Source organism: Tarenaya hassleriana, unplaced genomic scaffold, assembly GCF_000463585.1.
Source record: "Tarenaya hassleriana unplaced genomic scaffold, ASM46358v1 Cleome7, whole genome shotgun sequence".
Lineage (NCBI taxonomy): Eukaryota > Viridiplantae > Streptophyta > Magnoliopsida > Brassicales > Cleomaceae > Tarenaya > Tarenaya hassleriana.
Window position 1 is genome coordinate 3148984 of NW_010969548.1, and position 21177 is coordinate 3170160.

At 41.9% G+C, this 21177-nt stretch overlaps 7 protein-coding genes across 8 annotated transcripts in view; 4 read left to right on the plus strand and 3 right to left on the minus strand.

Moving 5' to 3' along the window:
- The first annotated feature begins 235 nt into the window (after positions 1-235).
- LOC104801075 lies at positions 236-4200 on the plus strand. The gene is made up of 5 exons (XM_010524163.2): positions 236-1176; positions 1273-1943; positions 2029-2704; positions 2788-2974; positions 3061-4200. Exons 1-5 carry the CDS (start codon positions 559-561, stop codon positions 4029-4031), a joined length of 3123 nt encoding a protein of 1040 aa, XP_010522465.1. The 5' UTR covers positions 236-558; the 3' UTR covers positions 4032-4200.
- A 1106-nt stretch (positions 4201-5306) lies between these two features.
- Positions 5307-12104, plus strand: LOC104801076 (splicing factor U2af large subunit A). Its single transcript, XM_010524164.1, has 10 exons — positions 5307-5598; positions 5711-7181; positions 7276-7413; positions 9636-9707; positions 9918-9959; positions 10058-10141; positions 10732-10842; positions 10966-11058; positions 11167-11246; positions 11319-12104. Exons 2-10 carry the CDS (start codon positions 5760-5762, stop codon positions 11866-11868), a joined length of 2592 nt encoding a protein of 863 aa, XP_010522466.1. The 5' UTR covers positions 5307-5598; positions 5711-5759; the 3' UTR covers positions 11869-12104.
- Positions 12105-12377: 273 nt separating this feature from the next.
- On the plus strand, positions 12378-13479 carry LOC104801077 (50S ribosomal protein L28, chloroplastic). Its single transcript, XM_010524166.1, has 2 exons — positions 12378-12629; positions 13075-13479. Exons 1-2 carry the CDS (start codon positions 12422-12424, stop codon positions 13305-13307), a joined length of 441 nt encoding a protein of 146 aa, XP_010522468.1. The 5' UTR covers positions 12378-12421; the 3' UTR covers positions 13308-13479.
- A 206-nt stretch (positions 13480-13685) lies between these two features.
- LOC104801553 (CRIB domain-containing protein RIC3-like) lies at positions 13686-14924 on the minus strand. The gene is made up of 5 exons (XM_019200944.1): positions 14787-14924; positions 14427-14580; positions 14242-14342; positions 14061-14151; positions 13686-13963 (listed from the first exon to the last, which is right to left on the minus strand). Exons 1-5 carry the CDS (start codon positions 14901-14903, stop codon positions 13686-13688), a joined length of 741 nt encoding a protein of 246 aa, XP_019056489.1. The 5' UTR covers positions 14904-14924.
- A 316-nt stretch (positions 14925-15240) lies between these two features.
- LOC104801078 (glycolipid transfer protein 1) lies at positions 15241-17994 on the minus strand. Of its 2 annotated transcripts, none has more exons than XM_010524168.1 (7): positions 17897-17994; positions 17052-17180; positions 16659-16714; positions 16239-16369; positions 16005-16140; positions 15766-15897; positions 15241-15582 (listed from the first exon to the last, which is right to left on the minus strand). In XM_010524168.1, the coding sequence occupies exons 2-7, from the start codon at positions 17167-17169 to the stop codon at positions 15547-15549; spliced, it is 609 nt and encodes a 202-aa protein (XP_010522470.1). In that variant the 5' UTR covers positions 17170-17180; positions 17897-17994; the 3' UTR covers positions 15241-15546. The 2 variants fall into 2 exon arrangements, with proteins under 2 accessions (XP_010522470.1, XP_010522469.1); XM_010524167.1 differs by having other exon boundaries at positions 17052-17183.
- A 371-nt stretch (positions 17995-18365) lies between these two features.
- LOC104801079 (60S ribosomal protein L14-2-like) lies at positions 18366-19654 on the plus strand. Its single transcript, XM_010524169.2, has 5 exons — positions 18366-18458; positions 18551-18610; positions 19021-19150; positions 19240-19352; positions 19458-19654. Exons 1-5 carry the CDS (start codon positions 18456-18458, stop codon positions 19512-19514), a joined length of 363 nt encoding a protein of 120 aa, XP_010522471.1. The 5' UTR covers positions 18366-18455; the 3' UTR covers positions 19515-19654.
- Positions 19655-19833: 179 nt separating this feature from the next.
- Positions 19834-21177, minus strand: part of LOC104801554 — a 7140-nt gene continuing 5796 nt past the window's right edge. The window contains exons 11-14 of the mRNA XM_010524864.2: positions 21085-21172; positions 20483-20873; positions 20182-20250; positions 19834-20056 (exon numbers count right to left, since the gene is read on the minus strand). Of these exons, the coding sequence (XP_010523166.1) occupies positions 20007-20056; positions 20182-20250; positions 20483-20873; positions 21085-21172 (598 nt within the window). The 3' untranslated portion in view covers positions 19834-20006. The remainder of the gene's footprint in view (positions 20057-20181; positions 20251-20482; positions 20874-21084; positions 21173-21177) is intronic.

Here is a 21177-nt window from a genome sequence, read left to right on the forward strand (position 1 = left end):
GTAAAATCTGGTAACCTTTTTGGGTTTATGGAACGTGCCCTCTTATTTATTTTATTGTTCTCTCTCGTTACAAGCGACAACAGATACAGACAGAACCGCAAAAATCTTCAAACTGTTTTTGTTTTTGAGAGAAGCATCTAAAGACATGGCAATGGCGGTGGCTGTTTTGTGATCATTGCTGGATTCTGTTGGTAAGAAAGTAGTTGTGTGTGTGTGTGTATATATATAGTTCAATAACTCGAACATGTCGTCATTAGAAGCATTTACAGAGAGGAAGGAGGAGGAGTTGGGATTTGGATTCAGAAAAAAAAGTTTTTAACTAAAAATAGGGTGTTTGCTAAATATATTTATGTGAATCTTCCTGGTTTCTCTCACACCCTCTTTCTTCTTTTAGCTTTTTCCGACAAAACCATCATCCAACTCTGTCTCTCTCTCTCCTCTCTCTCTTCTTACAAACCCAGAATGCCTTCTCTCTCTCCCTCTCCTCTCTCGTTGGACGTCTAAAAGAATCGACCCCTCACCCCTCTCTCTCTTTCTCCCCGAGCCGTCCGTCCGTCCATGGCCCATCATCCCCGTCGAGAGTCCTTCTCGGTTCCTCTCTCTAACTTGGGTTCCACGGTGGTGTGTCAGGACACCGATCTCCTCTGGCCGTTCGGAAAGCTTGACGGGCTTGACCGCGATGACATCCGGGAGACCGCCTATGAGATCTTCTTCACGGCGTGTCGTTCCTCGCCCGGGTTCGGAGGCAAGACCGCTCTCACATTCTATTCCTCCCACAGCAGCAGCGACGGTGACAATCATGGCGACGGGGGAGGGGGAGGTGGGCCCAGGTCACCGGCCGGGTCAGGGTTCGGGTCTATGGGGAGAAAAGAGGTGGTGACCACGCCGACGAGTCGTGTGAAACGCGCCTTAGGGTTGAAGATGCTTAAAAGGTCGCCTTCCAGACGGATGTCGACTATGGGGGCGGTTGGTGGGGCCGGGTCAGCTCCGGTTTCTCCGGCAGGTGGTGGCGGTGGCATGGGTCATATTAGCCCTGGAGCCGGGTTCTTGACCGTACCGCCTGTACGGCCGAGAAGACCGTTAACCTCGGCGGAGATCATGAGGCAACAGATGAGAGTGACGGAGCAGAGTGACACTCGCCTTCGGAAAACCCTAATGAGGACACTTGTTGGCCAAGTAAGTTCCCTTTCATCTTCTTCTACAAAAAGAACTCATGCTTTTTTCTCATCAATGGCGGATTCTTTGACGTGATTTATCGATTTGCGTGTGTAGACGGGAAGGCGAGCAGAGACGATAATCCTTCCACTAGAGCTTCTCCGACACCTGAAAGCCTCCGAGTTCAACGACACGCACGAGTACCAGCTATGGCAACGAAGACAGCTCAAAGTCCTCGAAGCCGGTCTTCTCCTTCACCCATCGATCCCTCTCGACAAAACCAACAACTTCGCCATGCGAATGCGCGAAATTGTCAGGCAGAGCGAGTCGAAACCTATCGATGCCAGCAAAAACTCTGACACCATGAGAACTTTGACCAACGTTGTTGTCTCCCTGTCATGGCGCAGCACCAACGGTAACCCCACCGATGTCTGTCACTGGGCCGACGGTTATCCTCTGAACATCCACCTCTACGTGGCGCTGTTACAATCGATCTTCGACGTCAGGGACGAGACTTTGGTGTTGGACGAAGTGGATGAGCTCTTGGAGCTGATGAAGAAGACATGGTCAACACTTGGGATAACTCGGGCAATACACAACTTATGTTTCACGTGGGTTTTGTTTCATCAGTATGTCGTGACTTTGCAAATGGAGCCGGACTTGCTCGGTGCCTCACACGCCATGTTGGCCGAGGTGGCTAATGACGCCAAGAAGCTCGACCGCGAGGCTCTATACGTGAAGCTACTGACCTCGACGTTGGCCTCCATGCAAGGATGGACCGAGAAAAGGTACTCGCTTGGTGTTCTTCGGTTCATAGTCATGCATTAGGTTAAGTTCTTTCCTGTTCCTGATGCTGTCTTGTCTATGTCGAAGGTTGTTGAGTTACCATGATTATCTCCAACGTGGGAATATGGGATTGATCGAGAATCTTCTGCCATTGGCTCTATCGTCGTCGAAGATACTGGGCGAGGATGTTACGATCTCTCAGGGGAAAGGGCAAGAGAAAGGAGATGTGAAACTGGTGGATTACTCGGGAGATCGAGTCAGTTACTATATCAGAGCATCGATAAAAAATGCGTTCTCGAAGGTGATAGAGAGCACCAAAGGCAGGTTCGAGGCGACAACTGAGGAAGGAGAGAAAGCGGCGGCAGACATGCTGCTGCAACTGGCCAAGGAGACAGAGGAACTGGCGCTGCGAGAACGCGAGTGTTTCAGCCCTATACTCAAACGCTGGCACTCGGTTGCGGCCGGGGTCGCGTCCGTGAGCCTTCACCAGTGCTATGGCTCGGTCTTGATGCAATACTTGGCCGGAAGGTCGGTGATCACCAAAGAAATTGTCGAGGTTCTGCATACGGCCGGGAAGCTTGAGAAGGTTCTGGTTCAGATGGTGGCCGAAGATTCCGAGGAATGTGACGATGGAGGAAAAGGGCTTGTACGAGAGATGGTTCCTTACGAGGTTGACTCAATTATCTTGCGACTTTTGAGGCAGTGGATCGAAGAGAAGCTGAAGAGAGTTCAAGAGTGCTTATACAGGGCAAAGGAAACCGAAGTAGGTTTAAGAGTTTACTTGCGGATCAAGAAACGATATTTCGTCAGCCCATCTGATCGTGTAGTGTTTATTTTCTTGTGCAGACATGGAACCCGAAATCGAAATCAGAGCCCTATGCACAATCCGCTGGGGAATTGATGAAGCTAGCGAAGGATACTGTCGATGAATTCTTCGAGGTACCGATTGGAATCACAGAAGATCTCGTCCATGATCTTGCCGAAGGACTGGAACAACTCTTTCAAGAGTACACTACCTTCGTTGCATCTTGTGGTGAGTACAGATTCACAGAAACTGGTAAATTATCTTCTTCCGATTTCGATTCCATCCATGATTCTGTGATTCTCTCCATGTTTCAGGATCAAAACAGAGTTACATTCCCACTCTTCCACCACTCACAAGATGCAACAGAGACTCGACGTTTGCAAAGCTTTGGAAGATAGCCACGCCATGCACGGCGACCGGAGAAGAGCTCCACCACAATATCCCGGCCGCGTCGGAAGGTCACCACCCTCGGCCGTCCACGAGCCGTGGGACCCAACGGCTCTACATCCGTCTCAACACGTTGCAGTTCCTCAGCTCATACCTTCACTCCCTCAACAAGACACTCACTCTCAACCCGAGGGTCCTCCCCGCAACACGAAAACGTTATCGCCATAGAGGCAACTCGTCCTCTTACTTCGATTTCACCTACGCTGCCATCGAATCCGCTTGCCTACACGTCTCTGAAGTCGCGGCCTATAGATTGATCTTCTTGGACTCGAACTCCGTTTTCTACGAGACCCTCTACGTCGGCGATGTCCCCAACTCGAGGATCAGACCCGCGTTGAGGATCTTGAAACAGAATATAACGTTAATGTCGGCGATTTTAGCGGATCGAGCTCAAGCCATGGCGATGAGGGAGGTGATGAAAGCGTCATTCGAGGCGTTCTTGATGGTTTTACTCGCGGGAGGACATTCCCGGGTGTTTTACAGGGCGGATCACGGTCTGATCGAGGAAGATTTCAACAACTTGAAGAAGGTTTTTTGCACCTGCGGAGAAGGATTGATTCCGGAGGAAATAGTGGACAGAGAGGCCGAGACGGTGGAAGGAGTGATCCAGCTGATGAGTCAGCCGACAGAGCAGTTGATGGAAGATTTCAGCATCGTGACGTGCGAGACGAGTGGCATTGGAATGGTCGGAGCCGGACATAAGCTTCCGATGCCGCCGACGACAGGGCGGTGGAACCGGTCGGATCCGAACACGATCTTGCGAGTTCTCTGTCACAGGAACGATCGGGTGGCTAATCATTTTCTGAAGAAGGCGTTCCAGTTGGCCAAGAGGAGATGAATTTGTGCCATGGGAGGAAAAGGGGAGGGGTGAAAATGGTAATTAATTGCTTTGTAAGGGGCAGAAGTGTAAGTCTGCAAAGTTTGTAAATGTTTCTAATCGTATGGAAGTTGGTTCGAGTGTGTGGTGTCGTTCCTAAGAAGAATTTGTTGATTCTTTTTTTTTATTAGAGTTAAAAATGTGTTCATAAATAGAATCTATGTTACGTATAAAATATTACATTCATTAAAAAAAAATAAACGAATGATTTTAAATTTATTTCAGATATAAACAAATTATTAAACTGTTCTTATAGAATTAAATTGCAACCACTTGCACTCCCTATAATAAGACGGCTCTGTTTAGGGATGTTAATGTTCCGTTCTTGATGGATTGCAGCCGAGCTGTTTGTTAATGGGGAGGTAGTCCAACGACCGCGCCGCAGATACTCTCGGCCATGAAGCCAATGCGTACGGTCTTGCTTACCCAAGTGCTCATAAGGCCAAATGCCAAGCCTTTGTTTTGTAGTCCAAGTCCGTGGATCACTTGTGACAAGTGTGGTTTACTCTTCTAAGAAAATTGAGATGTGGTGTGTAAATATATGGCTTGTATTCAACAAAAATATATGTAGTATGTTATTCTTTTGGAATTTTGTTAAGATAACGTGATACTTCGTCATTTCTTATTTTAATTTTTGGGAAATAAATGGGTTATTTTACTCAAATGATCTATTTGGGTTGCACCAATTTGTTCTCACATACATCACCAAAAAAAAAAAATATTTTTTTCAATCTTATACCATTTTTTCATTTAAAAAATCCGAAATATTCTTTCATTCATATTTTTTACGATTTTTATTGCGACTATTATATAACTATCCGATTAAAAAAAGTATTTATGATGGTATAACAAGATAAGGTCTAAAAAAATATAGTTATTTTTTAAATTTGAAATATGCATTTTTTGCCACGTCATTTAAAATCAATTATAATTGTATTTAGAATTAATTATGATGTCGTAATTATAAATTCTTTTCTGAATGAACAAATAATACGGTTAAAGGTAATATGGTCTTTTCGAAGAGAATTTAATATGTTATGTTTTTTGTGGTGTACCCGTAAAATTTTCGATCCGGCTGATATGAGTAAAATGTCCAAATAAATGCGATATTGCTTCGAATTTTTGTTTTGCACGAAAAATAAATATCTAAACATTATAATAGAATGTTGATCTTAATTGATATTATTAGTGAGGTGAAAAAATAATTTCTTTGGAATCTCTGCGGTCATTGAAATAAGTTAAAAGGTGACGAAAAGAGTAAACCCTAACGATCCCATCCTCCATGTTGGCGAAGCCTCTGCGGCCAATGAAATTTTGTCCATCGCCGGCGATTGATTTCATCCATCATCGCTTTCCAGGCGACGGGACTAAGAAAATCCATGCTAGGAGCTGAAAAATCAGGCTAAAGAAGTTCTACTTTCGCCGAATTTGGCGCCCATCGGAGAGAGAGAGAGAGAGAGAGAGAGAGAGAGAAGTAGCCGGCGGCTGATAAACTCCGGCCAATATTAACCCGCTTCTGCCAGATTAGGTGAGTCCGGAAGTGAACATTTGCATGCTGTATTGTTTGAACTTCTGCGGCATGTCTACTGATGTTTGTTCGGCCTGTTTGATCTCTCTGTTGTTTCTTGTTTGGCTCAAAGGTGTAATTTTTTGCGGACATTTGCCTTTGATTCTGTGAGAGTACGCAGTATGAATAAATCCAGTAAGACTAGGGCTACACTGGGAAAACACCATGGACTTGCAGACGAAGGATCTGCTGCTCGGACAAGACCTATAAGCTTCGAAGAGATTATGCAAAGAAGGAAGAAGAAAGAGTCATTGGAAAATGTGGAGGAGGGAAATAGAGTAGAAACAATTCAAGCCAAGTCAATGGGCGATGATCCTTTCCGGCGGGGTAGACACCATAGAGTTTCTTCCCATTGTTCTGAGAAGCTGAGGTCTGAGGTAAATGCTAAGGATGGTTCACGAAGGAGAGAGGAGATAATTTATAGGGAGGAGAGACTTGATAAACACAAAAACAAGCAAGACCACGTTACAGATGCAAAAAGGATGGTTGAAGAAGAAGGTCGTTATACTGAAAGAAAAATGGGGGCTGATCGAGATGATACCCCTTCTATGAAAACCAAAACTGTGCAAGGTAGAGAAAGACGTGCTTCAAAGGCAACTGATGAACAGACTCATGCTACGGAACTTGTTAATGAGCGAGCAAGTAGCGCTAAGAATGTACCTGCTAGGAAGCGTCTGAGAAGTTTAGTAGTGATTAATAGACCCCCGGATGAAAATAGTGGAAAACCGGATGACTTGAACAAGAGAAAACACCAAAATGGAGATGATACACGAGATAGGGAGAGGAAAAATCCCAAGAAACGGGATCTGAGAAAAATGCATAGCGTTGAAGGTTCAGAGAGAAAGGAAAAAAGGGAACAGCCAAGGCCACATCATCGTGACATTAGGGAGAAAAGGAGAAGGACAAGGAGCCGAGATCATGGGCAGGATAAAAATAGAAGGACATCCCCCTCTCCAAGGGCTGAAAAGGCTGCATCGCGTCACAGGAGAGACTGTGAGGAGATCTCTGTCAGTGGACCAAAAGATCAGGTTGGAAGGAATCATTCTGGTGACGGTGGAAAAAAAGTGGCAAGCAATGGCTCAAGTAATCAGTCGAGGCGGTACACAGGTTCCAAAAGTGGACTTGGTGGATATTCCCCAAGGAAAAGGAGGGAGGAGGTTCCCCACAAGGCTCCTTCTCCACCGAATCTCTCAGCCGAAAAAAAAAGTGCTAAGTGGGACCTGGTACCTACTGAAACCACCAGCATGCTATCTGGGTCAGTTATCCAGGCAGCAATACAGACTGCATATTCAACCTTTAGTGAAACGGCTTTGGCTATGTTGAATCCCCTTACCGAGGTGTCTTTTAAGACACCACCAGCAAAACAGAACATTTCAGTTGACTCTGTTCAACTCACGGAATCTACCAGGCGTATGAGGAGACTTTACATAGAAAATGTGCCTGATTCAGTCTCTGAGAAGTCTTTGATTGAATGCTTCAATAGCTATATGCTATCTTCAGGCTCTAATTACATTCAAGGAAGCCAGCCTTGTATTAGCTGTATTGTAAGCCCCTGGGATATTTTTTTTCTTCATCAATATTGCTCTTGTAGAATGTTTGGATTGTGCCATTTGACGTCCTCTTCTTTCTGGAATGCAGATAAATAATGAGAAGGGTCAGGCTCTTGTGGAATTTCTTACACCTGAGGATGCTTCTTCTGCACTCTCTTTGGATGGCTGTTTGTTTGCGGGTTCGAGCCTCAAAATTAGACGCCCTAAAGATTTTGTTGAAACAACAGTAAGAATTATTTCCTCAATCTTCTCCCATGTGCCTGCTTTAAGTGTTCTTCATTGTAGTTTGTTGCTCTGTGAGAACAGTTCTTGAACTTGAGAGGGATTATAAATTATCAATGTGTTTTAGCTTGATTATAGTTTTTGCTTTCAATTCTAGTTGTACATGAGCTATGCGAGTCTATAATCTAATCCATGTTCGATTCAAGTTTACGTTCAGTAATTCATAAGAAAGCCAGGTCCATTTGTGTTTGAGATGCGGAGTCATGATAGGTATGCGGTAGTGGAATTTGACCAACCATGTGGATTAATGTTGTTTACAGCATAATAGTACATAAGCCTGTGGTCTTTTCATCTCAATTTCTATTTGTTGTGGACCTCAGCATAGTTTATTGCTGCTGATTGTGATTGTAATGGCTTCAAGGGCTTTCTGTTTTTTAAGCATCTTTGGTGTTTACTTTTCAAACAACGAGATCTTTGGATTCTCCGTGGTCAGGAGAAAAGGGAAGTTATTTTTTCTCATATGCAGATAGGAATTTGTGTTGGTTGTTTGTCATGTTTTTGTCACAGCCTTTCTTATGAAAGAACCTTGATGGAAGCATCATGCCATCTAACAAGTTATGATCTTGTTGATATATGAGAATTTTGGAGGCACATATTCTGATCTTATTGCTTTAGTAGATAGCTTGGGTTTGTCTCGGTAATGGGCTAAGCAGAAGCTGAATAATTTAGCCAGTATAGTCTCGTGAGAATTAAGATTTTTGTGAGAAATAACCTAATCAACTACTTCCTGATATTGATTGAGGTTCTCACCTCAAGTTTTTCTAGTTGTGCTGCAAAGTAATACTGAATTGGAGAAACTAGCTTTATTTAGGGTTTACTTCATATCGAAAGGCCTGATCTAGTAGAGTTGTGCTATTTGTTTTTATTTTCAATCCGTTTGAAAGGCTTTTATGTCTCATTCATGTTCTTCGGAAGTTATTTTATGACCTCTGATATTAACTAGATGTAGCACTGGGCATAGCTGTAGTTTATGGATTGCACATGAAACAATTTTTTTTCTCAAGCTACATGTGAGACTGTTTTCTGACTATCGTGTCTTGGAATCTCTTAAATAGGTAGTTTATGTTGGGTATATCGTAATTCACATTCAGGAGGGTGATGAAGCTTTCTGGTAAATAAGAAGACACCAGGTGTAGTGACAAGTTGTTGTGTTTTGAGTTTCTTTCTCTTTTTTCTCCTTTTCCTCTTTTGCAGCTATGATTTTTGGTTGTGCATAGATAATCCATATCCTTTTGGTTATACTAGTGATCTAGCTTATTTGCATTCTGTTAAAATAACAGTTAAGACTGGATTTAATTTATGTTATAATGGTCTAGCGACAAGTTGCATCAAGGTATGAAGGTTTATTTTTGTGTTCTGAGTTGTGGGTTAAACATCTGTATGGCTGTGCTTTTCATATCATTCTGGGTGGTATGTCTTCTTTCTGCATTTTTGTCAATAGGTCTGCTACTTTTTTTCTTGTCATAGTTTGGTCAAGACAGCTTCCGAATGCTATATTGCTATGATTTATTTTTCTGCATCTCAAGAATTCTCATCGAGAGGTTAAGCTTCACATTTGTATTTCATTCTCTGTCGAGCTTCTCTTGAATGGTTTCCTAGTGCTGTCGCTGATTTTTTTTTTGTTCCAAATCGTATTATTCAACTGCATACTAATTAAGAATTCGTATAATGTACTTGTGATAGAGGTCGAGTATTATTGGACATAAAAAATCTTGTGAAAAAGAACAAATCCTTTCTAGAGTCTTTAAGCGACTGATGGTTCTATTCAGTGTTCCTGAAGAGCTCTACAAGATGAGATTCCCTTAAAACAAATAGTACAGTACTTACATTTCATTAGATTCGGACATATGGTTTGTGTTCTGTTCGTTACCCATTTTGTCTCATCTGAAAGCTGCTGAATCTTCTATGAATTATGGCCTGGCAGCATCTTGAATGCTGTGGCCTTTAATAGTTTAATCCCAAATTTTGACTATTAATTACTATCTCATTTTTGCAATAAATTATCTTTGGTAGCTTGGTTTGACATTGTAAAACAATTAGTCTCTTGCTCCTTGAAATAAACTTTAGTAAGTACAACCGGTTTCTGCTGTCGATTTGTAGTTCCTGAGGTATGTTTTGGTTACCGTCTATGAAGCAGGTTTTCAGACAGTTGCTATTTTCATGCAGACCGGTGACCTGGATAAAAAAGAGGCAGCTACGAATGCATTAAGTGAGACCGTGGAGGATTCACCTAACAAGGTATATTTGGCTAAACTATCATGAATTTTATAAAGTGAAACATTTTGATATTTTGTTTACTTCGTAACTACTAATTCTGGTACATGACTTCAAAGATGTAACATTGATGGAGTATTTCTTTCGTTGTTTTAAATAAGTCATCTTTGCTAGTCTCTGCTGGTTTGCTGCTGATTCTTGTGTACCACTTTCTTGTTCGCATTGTTCTTGCAGATATTCATTGGTGGAATTTCAAATGCCATTTCATCTGAAATGGTAAGATGGGTGTGATTCTGAGAGTTATATTATTATAATTTATATTCCCTATTTCGTTTCCTATATTGTAGGTAATTCCTCTTTGTTTTTTTTTTCAGTTGATGGAGATTGTGAGTGTCTTTGGACCTCTAAAGGCATACCGTTTTGCAAACTACACTAATCAGCCATGCGCTTTCCTGGAGGTAAACAAAAATGCTTTCTCTGATTTGCTCTGTTAAAAATTCTCTTCAATTCACTCTATATCATCATGAAAACTCAGACATGCGTTTTTTTTTTTTTTTTTTTTTTTTTTTTTTTTTTTTTTTTTTTTTTTTTTTGGGGGGGTTTTTTTTTGTTTTTTATGGGGGGGTTACTGTAATTTATTGTCTTCATGTAGTTATTAGGATTGTACGATCCGATGTGTTTGCGTTCTATCAAGGTAGGATTCAGAGAATATCGATGGGTGATTTGTTTTAGCATGAATGTCATTATAGATACCTTAAGATGCGCAATAACTCAAGCTTCCAAATTCTCTTTTTCCCCTTTAGTTTTAGTAACATGTGTGCCCTTTACTGAAGTGGTATCACTAATATTCTGTGTAAAAACCGAAAACTTTATAAATCATCTTTAAAATTTCAGTATTCTATGTAATATTCTGTGAAGAGTCGGCTTTCTAAAGCCAGTGCCATCTTTCCAAATGGCTGAACAGCGATGAGCTTAATTGATAGTTGTTTTTTTCTTATTGTAATCCTGAGTTTGGCTAAAGTGTCATTTGACGTTCTTACATCCTCAGTACATGGATGGATCTATTACACTCAAAGCATGCGCTGGCCTCAACGGTATGAAGTTGGGTGGGAATGTAATAACTGTTGTTCGAGCACTTCCTGATGCATCATCTATCATGGTAATTCACGACCATCATCATGTTCTTCTCTTATCCATGCATTACTCTATGTTTATGTGGTTCTTAGGAGAAGTTGGATCCTTTTGTAAGGAGAAAGTATGTTGTAACAAGTGTATGTTGCAGGGTGACAACAAAAATCCACCCTTCTATGGGATACCTGAGCATGCAAAACCCCTTCTGGCCAAACCTACCAACATACTGAAGCTCAAGAATGTGGTAAGGACATTTATGTTTTTCCGATTTTTTAAATTTTATTTTTTCCCCGTTAACCGTGAATGGTAATGAACATGTGTGGCCTTCCTTCCATTCTTACTTTGTTGGTAGATCGACCCAGAAGACCTTCTGTCCATTTCTGAACCCGAAATGAAAGAAATTCTGGAGGATGTGCGGTTGGAATGTGCCAGGTTAGGCTTTTATTCTTTAAATCTGAAACTCAATGAATTAAGATCACACTTTTACATGTACTCATGATGCAGGTTTGGTGTGATCAAGTCGATCAACATCATGGACCACCAAATCAGCGAAATGACCACTTCGAAAACAGATGCAGCTGGGGAAGAAATGAATGAATCAGTGATTTGTAGGAAAGATGATGAATCCAAGAAAGCTAATCATACTACTGACAGTGAAGAACAACATACAGAAGACGGGCAAACCCGTTCTACCGGGGAAGACAAAACCGCCGAGTTCACAGTTACGGGTCACGATGAAGATCATTCCACCGCACCAAAAACTGAACAAGAAGATCATCGTTCTGACAACGGGAAGGAGGCAGCCATTGATGAGCTTGAACATAAGCAGGAAGTTGGAGCTGTTCGGGCGGTCAGGACAAGGTGGGAACCTGCAGAGAGAGAGGGAAAACCGGACATGGAAAGTGTGTTTGAAAAGGGTTGTATCTTGGTGGAGTATGGAAGGACAGAAGCCTCGTTTGCAGCAGCTCGTGCCTTGCAGGGAAGGCTGTACGGAAACAGAGTGGTGAAGGTGGAATACGTTTCTGAAGAGCTCTACAAGATGAGATTCCCTTAAAACAAATAGTACAGTACTTACATTTCATTAGATTCGGACATATGGTTTGTGTTCTGTTCGTTACCCATTTTGTCTCATCTGAAAGCGAATCCTAATCCTCTTTGTATATGCATATGGGATTGGGATCTGTTTTCCCATGTCACTGTCATCTGTTTCCTTGTTAAGGGAGAAGTCGAATTCCACAATAGCGCTTTTGGTTCTCGACCTTTGGTATTGACTTGACCGGTTTTGGTTTATTCCGGTTTTCCAACGGTTAAGACTTAGTTTGGTCCTCTTGCTCGTTCTGTTCTGATCCTGGATTCCCGATTCTGAATTCTTAGTTTTTTTTCTTAATCTAAAGAGAACAAGAACAGCCACCGGTTTGGAATCGGTACGATGCATACCGGAATTGCTCTCGTCGTACTGGGTTTGGGCCGAGAATGCCGAAGTTCACGAGTAACCCGCTGAAAGAAGTAGAGACTCTCTTCGAGTGAAGTGTATCGTCATCTTTATCCATCCTGTCCTCTGATTCTATCAACATATCCTCTTCTTTCACCTGGAAGCAGAACAGAAAATGGCGACAATGGCAACGCAGGGACCTTGGCTGCGGATGGCCGCCGTTTCTCCGCCGAAGGCCGTCTCCAGGGCACCGACTGTGTCGTCTTCTGAGCTAGGGTTCCTCTCCTCGCAGCTCAGTGGCATCAGAATTTCTCAAAGTCCCTGTGACGTTGCGAAGCTCGTATCTGCTCCTTCTGCTCCCGCTCTCCAACCTATCGTCGCTCGTATGTTTCCCTGAATTCTTTTCCCTGCGTTTTGTCCGCGTTTAATATCGTATGACATGACATTAAGCCCACCAAAAGTGGTGAAATTGTTGACTAAGTCGATGTTGTTTTGTATAACTAGGGCCATGTGATCGTGATTACCTATTGAAGTTCGAATCCTTTTGTGGGTAATCACGATCGGTCTGAAATTCTGTCTTTTTTTGTGGAATTCTGTAGCTCTCTTCTTCATTTTGGTTCTTCAAATGCTCTCTATAAGCTGTTTGACCTTGCTTTTGACAAGTTTCCATCGAAAAATTTCGATCATGAGAGAAGAAAAGGCAAATTCGATTCTCTGTTTCTTGTGTAAGACAGTAACCATGAGACATAAGGATGGAAAATCTTATTTTGGGGATCACAACATTTCTGTAATCGCTGAAACTGTCATTCTCCATTTGTATTTTCTCAGGCAGAATTTGCCCTTTTACGGGGAAGAAAGCGAACAAGGCCAACAAGGTTTCTTTCTCAAACCACAAGACCAAGAAGTTGCAGTTCGTGAACTTGCAGTACAAGAAGGTTTGGTGGGAAGCCGGGAAACGATATGTCAAGCTCCGGTTGTCAACTAAGGCCTTGAAGACAATCGAGAAAAACGGACTCGAGGCTGTGGCTAAGAAGGCCGGGATAGATCTTCGCAAAGAATAGACTTGTATGGAGAAGAAGCTCGGTATGTGATTCTTTTCTTTTGTTCCTTCTGTACTCCCTCTTGGTATTCCTTCCACAAAAAAGTAAAAACATTGCCTCTGTTCTCCTTCTTCACCCGTAGTGACAATGGAATTTCCCCTTCTTGATCAGAGTTTTTGACCGTTTCTGCACAGCTGATTTCTGTTTCTCTTCATGGCAGTCAAGAAAGACAGATTTTTTTTTCACTTGAGGCTACTCTGGAAATGAAAAACACATGCTCTCAGACAAATCGTTTTTATCTTAGGTTTTTCTTTCAAGAACTAAAACGTGTATCAGCTGATAGAACAGTAGAGTTCTCGTCTTTTCCTTTAGATTTCTTCATTGATGATAGCTCTCCCCCTACCGATCCCTTGAGCCTCCTCTGACGCGAAGCGGGTTTCCTCGGAGGAACTGAACCATCAGCAGCAAGAGGGTAAGAAGGTTCCATGTCAGGAACCGGGCCATTACGTCTCCTCCTGACCGAGGGGTCTGACGAGTCCGTTGAGCCGTTTGAGCTCCGGTGGCGCCTGGAGGACTTTGGCGGGGCATCGGCTGCCGACCACTTCGAAAACAGATCGGTTTCTCGGTCTGGACCGGAGGCAACAGCTCTTGCAATCCCACTCCCCTTTGGGTTTTCCCTGCAGGGACAGCCACATTAGACTGTGGAATTCCTCAATCAATCGAGTTTTTTCTTTTGAAAGGTTGAAACTTTGAAAATGCGAAGTCTTCGCTAACCTTCTGGGTTGAATCTGGGGCCATGGCCTTTAACATCACCTCTGTAACCAGCTTGCCCGTTTTCTTGATCTCGAGGCTTAAAGTCATTCATCTGCAAATGAACAGACACTTGTATTCGTACACGTATCCATAAGAGAAAATGCGTATAAATGTATCGGTGAGAGAAAAACGCAGCCCGTACCCAGCTGGGTGTGTTGGCGGAGGGACTGTCGGAGCCGATGTGGGCAACGTGCTTCACATCTGTCGGGAACCCAATCTGCATCTCCGGCTCCTTCTCCTCATCTGCAATTCCCTCTCAAAAACATTGTCAGATCTCTGCAGAGATAACTTGTGGCACAAGAAACGGCGTTTTCGATGAGGACTCACCGAAAATCTGAGTGATGTATCGAAGGCCTTTCAAGAGGCCCTTCATTGTTGTCGCCATCTCGGGCGCAATTCGAATATCGAACTCGAGGGAGACAAAAGTTTCTGGGGTTTTTTTTTTGGTCGTTTTTGCTAGAGCTCTGTAATGGCAGCAAACCTGACCGACGGAACGAACAAATCAACAGATCGTAAGATTAAAACCCAGAAATAAGAGATTGGGAGTTTTTATACATTATTGGAAATCACAAGATCCCACCATTTCTGCCAACCGAAAAGGAAACAACAGATCAGAAGATGTCTGAAAAAACATGGACATGGAGAAAAAACATGGAAAGAGAACAAGAGGTGCCGAGATGAACAAACCTGAAGCGCATGGAAAGTAATGGAAAAGAGGGAGCAAAAATGGGGGGAATGAAGAGAAGAGGAGAGGGTTTTTGTTGATGGGTATATGGAATCAGCTCTCTCTCTCTCGGTTGTCATCAACCAGGAGAGAAGACGAGGGAGAGCACTAATTTTTTTTTTTTTTTTTTTTGGTTACCAGGGATATAAACTCTTACGAGGTCTCTTTAATATTAAAAAATATATCAATAATTTAATATTATTTTTTTAATTTATTCTATAATTATTTTTTTTTAATGGAGGGAAGGCGTATGAGTTGAATCCTACTAGTACTAATGACTCATTATCGAATAAAACACGTCTTTGGTTTCTCTTCGTAGGTATGATTGGGTTCTTCCTGTAATGTCCCCTTGTTTTAATTCTCTTTTCTTTTTACTGTATTTCTATTATTTTTATTCCAACTAAATAATATATATAATTATGCCGGATAATATTTGCTACTTGTTTTGCATGCTTACATGATCCGTGTCTTATACAAATTTTGTATGAGAAAAAAAAAAATAGGATTCTCAATTAAAAGTAAAATGTTATACGCAAAAAAAAAACGTAAAGAAGCTAAAAAAAAAAAAAGGCAATTACACAAAATATAAGCTTACTTTTGGCTCACGGTAATAAATCACCAGATGGGGAAACAGAGGATGCAGTAGAAACACGTGTTTATTTTGCTTCTTCCGACAGTGGAAGGTTCCAAAAGCTGTGATGATTGGCCAAGAATGAAGCTCAATTAAGAAGCTTTCATGTCATCCATGCCGACGTTTGCCTGCCAACATCAGCCAAAAGGTTTAAGGTTTTTTGCCAGAAAGAGCACGGAATCGCATCCATTGATGAACCCCAGAAGCTGTGTGTTCGTGTGCATTGCGCGATTACTGGTTTGATTTGTGCATAAAAGATACGAGTTTTTCAATGGCACTCACAGTACAAGCGATGTGCATTTATAACTTACCAGGAACTTATGGTTCTCTTGAAGAAGGGGGCCGAATTCAGAGCAGAACTTCTCCATGTCGGAGTTGATGTCTCCTGTGCCAGATATCACGTCCATGAACTTCTTCCTCTCTGGTGCAAGCTTCAATGCCACCTGAAGATCCGGTTTCCAGAATATATAAGATAAAATTAGCTCAAGTTCCAGAAAACGTTCGGCCATTATAGGATCTTATGAAGGATAGAAAGAGAGAGAGTTAGTACCGAGAAGCTTGAGCTGGCGAGCCATCCGTGCCATTTCTTGAGTGTCTTTTGGTATGAATCACCGCAAACTTGTGACATTGTCCAGTCTGGATGTGCAAGCAAGTTCCGGAACAGCTCCACTAAGAAATCCATCGCTCTGAACCAAAGCATATGTGAAATGACGGTGTCATTCATATCTTTTATCAAAATGATAGCAGGAAAGAAGGATCACATCTCACACCCGATTTCTTTTACCTTGTCAGCCACAGAAGACCATTGGTGCAACTAGACGATCCTTTGGCCGTCTTGGTCTCAATTTCCACTTGTACAAAGGTGTACAGGTACTTGAACTTGTCAGGGTCAGATTGGTATCTGTTCTCCAATCTCTGCAACGGAAAACCGGTAATGTTGTGAGTGAGAAAAATCAAGGCGATAACCCCGAACCTTCACAAAAATGCACAAGGATGGATGGTATTTGTGTCATCTACACGTAAGTTCAGATACCATCTCTACAATTGCAGGGCTAGCAGTTGATATATAGAAATGGCTACATGAGAATCACCGAGACAAGGAAAGCATTACACTTCAATTTGCGGTTTACTCTGTCAAAATTAAATGGATTTATTCTCTTACTATCTAAAGATCGAATGATGAGAACAAGGAGAGGATCCTCACCGTTATGTTACCACCGATATCAGATTTCACAAGAGCCATAGCAGCCCCAAACTTATCTGGAAAAGAAATATACGAAAGAGAACGAAATGGTGAAATAAGAGACAAGAAAATCTGTTGCACTAGAAGTGAGTTGTATGTATACTCATGCATAATTGCAACAGATCCAGAAATGCGGAATTCTAAATCTCAAAAGCTCAGCCAACCAAAATATATCTACGGCAGAGAACTAGCTGGAGGGGAATGAAAGATGACAAACAAAATCCACACGTTGAGAGCCGCAAAGAATGCTGAAACGTACGATCAAAGCAAATAGATAAACGAACAATCGCAGCCAAATTTTCCTTTCTTAGGAGATTAGGCGCGTAAAAGTGGTTATATGACTGAGAAAGTCACCAATGACAGGCAATATCATCTTGCAGAGCTCCAGAAAGGGCTTGGTCAGCATCTCCCCCTGTTCTGTCTTGACGTGCTTTATTGCTCCCAGACAAGGCGTGAACACACTCCCCTCCATTTTTTGCTTCACTGCTGGAATCGAAACAACAGAAGGCGCGAAAAAAGGAAAATAAAAATCCGACATTAATCTCAGATCTAAACACAATAAACATCAAGGATATTCGGTAGACAACGGATCCATGATATCTTACTCAAGTAGACAGATAGGATAGACAACACTATAAGAAACTCAAAAGGTAGCTCAATTTCTCATTTCAGACAGCCAAGGAACTTATTTTAACGACATTCCGGAAATTCCTGTTACTTATCAACCAAGGAACACAATCGGCTCCACAAATAAGCCCAAGATCTGAAACGGATACAGCAAGCAACGCCGAGAAGAATGCAATGAGAACAGCTCAAATAAAAAAGAAACTGTCATCTTGCAAGCAATATCCAGACAAAACATCAAATCATACAGAAGCTGACATAAATTTCATAGCAAATTAAAAACAAGCAAGTGCATCTGTACATGCAGCTATAGAATTTTCCAAATTCAGCCCAGATTACACCGAACCTCAGATCGAAATCACGATCCACATCAGAAACAAGAAAACCCCATCTATCAGATCGAAGAAGACACCAAACTCGACAAAATCTCATCAGATATCTCAACCGTTATGACATTGCATCGGGAAACAGGAGAAAAACTAAGACTTGAAAGCATTCGAGATCTGCCCATGTAGATACCGATTTACAAAAGGCGGTGGACGAGAGAGACGAAAGGCGGTGGAAAAAAATCGTACCTTTTTTTCCCGAGAACACAAGAGAAAGTTACAGGACGATCAGATTACAATAGCGAGATTGTTCTGCGCGCAAGTGAACCCAAGTTTTTTTTTTTCCTCTTTCTTTTCATCCATCATCTGATCTAACGGCTTTTGAAAATTAAAGAGATGTATTTTTGCATTCTACACCCAGTATTATAGAATTTTCATGATATTTGACCACATACATTTATGATTGATCTATTACACCCCGCTCAAAATTACAGCTAACGGTTTAACATCAATTTTAAATTCTTCAGGAACAAAAAAAATGAGTTTTTTTTCCTGAGTTTTCTAATGGTAGAAATTAGAAATTACTTAGGAAGGTCGGAACCGTTTATAAATGTTTGGGGCAAAATGAAAATAAAAGTAATATACAGACCCTGAACGGTAAATGCAACTTTATTCTTTCTAGGGTTACTCCGCCTTCGCCATATAAAGTCCACCGAAATTTTTCGCATGGTTTTCGCTCTACGAAGCCGAAGTAGCCACAGTCTCGAGCTTCACACGTTTAGGGTTTGTTCATCGACGAGAATCAACAATGGTCAGTTGCTCTCTCTGTCGCTCTCCCCGAGTCGCCGAATCCCGTCTCTTCGGGATGTGATTTGATTCGCTTGTTTCTGTTTATCTGTGTAGGTGTTCAAGAGGTACGTCGAGATCGGCGTGGTTATCGTTGATGTCGTCGATCAGAACAGAGTAAGCTATCGACTCTTGTTCTTGTCTGCTTGTGATTATTGTCGAGTGTGTTTGGCGTCCATCCTTGTCGGGTTGATGAGAAAACCTAAGATTTGAGATAGAAATGGATGAGAGTGTAGATAAAGACAGTACCATCGCGTAATTGTAGCATTTCCAGTTGTTTACATTTGTAATGACATTGAGTGAAGCTTTTAAGGTTCATTTGGGGATTGTGAATTGGAACGATTTGGGGATGAATGACTTGAGACAGATTGGGAAATGTATTATCTTAAATGAATTTGTATTTTGTAGATTCAGACTTGAAATATGGTAGGGAATACAATGAATCTGAGAATGTGCTATCTTTGAAATGAGTTTAAAGATGGGCACTAGCTTGATTGTCGTCCTGATTTGCTGGTTATTGATGATAGGCTCTTGTTGATGCCCCTGATATGGTGAGAACCCAAATGAACCTGAAGAGGCTCTCATTGACCGATATCAAAATCGAGATTAACCGTGTCCCGAGGAAGAAGTCTCTCATCGATGCCATGGAGAAGGCCGGTGAGAATAAATGCCTCTTTTTAACTTCCAAACAACAGATGCCACTCTTTGTTGTTCATCCAATCTGACTCCACTTGTTTCAATGGCAGATGTGAAGAACAAGTGGGAGAACAGCTCGTGGGGCAGAAAGCTGATCGTTCAGAAGAGAAGAGCCTCGCTCAACGACTTTGACAGGTTCAAGGTTATGTTGGCTAAGATCAAGGTAACAACAATCTCCGGAACTCGTCCTCGTGTTGTTTGTTCCGATTGGTATGAACCTCCGAAATGATAATGCCCTGATACATATGTACATCTGTGTTGAATGCAGAGAGCTGGATTGGTGAGGCAAGAACTCGCCAAGTTGAAGAAGGAAAGCTCATCATAAGCGCGTAGTGTTACTAAGAATTTCTGCCTCTTTCATTTTCTGGATTTTGATTTTCTGCTAAATTCCAGAGTTCATTGCATCTTATCTTACTCCCAACATTGTTATCTTTTGCATTTGGATTTTACGTTTTTTTCTTAATCTCCAACCGGTCTAGTCTGACAAAAAAATACAAAGTAAAACTGTTAACACCAAGAGAAAATTCAGGTAATGGTTTTTTAAACCGCCAGTCCTCTCCGGTTTAGGGAACTTAATCCTAAACCGGAGCCTGATTTGGCCATTTCAACAGTATCGGTTCAATCGGGTTCGGCAAAACTGTAACAGCACGAGGAAAATGGCACATCTCATTTGCAATGACAACAAACGGTTCAGTTTTCAATAACCTTAGTTTATTCTCAGACTTGGAAAGGGACAGGCGTTTGATAAAAGATAGAAGATTTAACTTAAAACTAGTACAATGGGATGGAGCGTTCTTCCGCGATCTTATCTTCGTTCTCACTTTGTTTTGTTCTTGAATGGTGACAGCAACGAAAAATGGCGAGAAGCTGCAACAGATTAGATCAACACATCATCAAACAACAAATATAGATGCAAAAGATCCGATAAGGCTACGTTTACACAGCCAAACTTCAAAAAATACAGTCTCCATACATGGAAAGACAGAACTTACACTTCTGTGATCCGGCTGCAGCTGCTGTTGGTGTTTCGTCTTGAGAAATGAGGTTCTTTAAAGTAAAAGCTGTTGACAACAACCAAGCACTTTTCTTATTCAGCATCAAGAGAAAGATAAAGGGGTCTACTAGTGTGTGGATGATATGGACCATGCTCTTATAGGATAATGCAAGGCCAGGCTAGCGAAAATGCACTGAATGTGATGAACTCTCCTCATCCAGGTGATGGCATTCACATCTCGCTAAACAAACTAGCATTTGCTCTTGAGACTGAGTCAATAAAGCATGAAGAAGTCATACCTTCACTGGATGTGGAAGTGTTTATGGCCGGCTCATTGTTGACAGCCACATTATCCGAGTCCATGCTGTTATTAGTCTTTCTTCCAAATTTCAGCAGTTTCCTCAGCCCTTTTGATGTGGACTCCTTCATTTGAGCCTTATCTGAAGAAGCCTCAGTTATCTTCTCTAACATCGCAGTTTTAGACTCTGGTACAAGAACTTTGACTGTCTCCTGCTCGGTCCCATTTATTGGTATGCTTGTGGGAGGGGCCCAAGAGTAGTTCCCAGTAGATGGGTCTTCCAGAGAAGAAACCCGGGCATAAGGAGCTTCATACGGTTTTCCAGCAATGCTTTGGCTCGTCGGAAACTTTGGTGTTTCTGTAACCATGTCACTCAAGTTCTCTAATCTAACCTGATGGCAGGAATACAAATCTTGAACACATCAGAAAGTGACAATAAAGTTTACAACTGCATCAGCCAAGATCAGGTAGAATGCATTTTTCACCTACAGTGTCACTCTCTAACAAGAAAAGGAACTAAATTCAAAGATTGCCATTTTGGGAGTGCTGTAAAGCTTTAGAAGCTAATATTTACACAAGAAGCATCATAGGAAGGGTGCTTACTAGGACTATATCATTGGCATTGGCATTATCATGTGTTGCTTCCATAGGCTCCTTATCAATTCCCACAGAAGGAATAGAGGCAGGGAAGCTGTC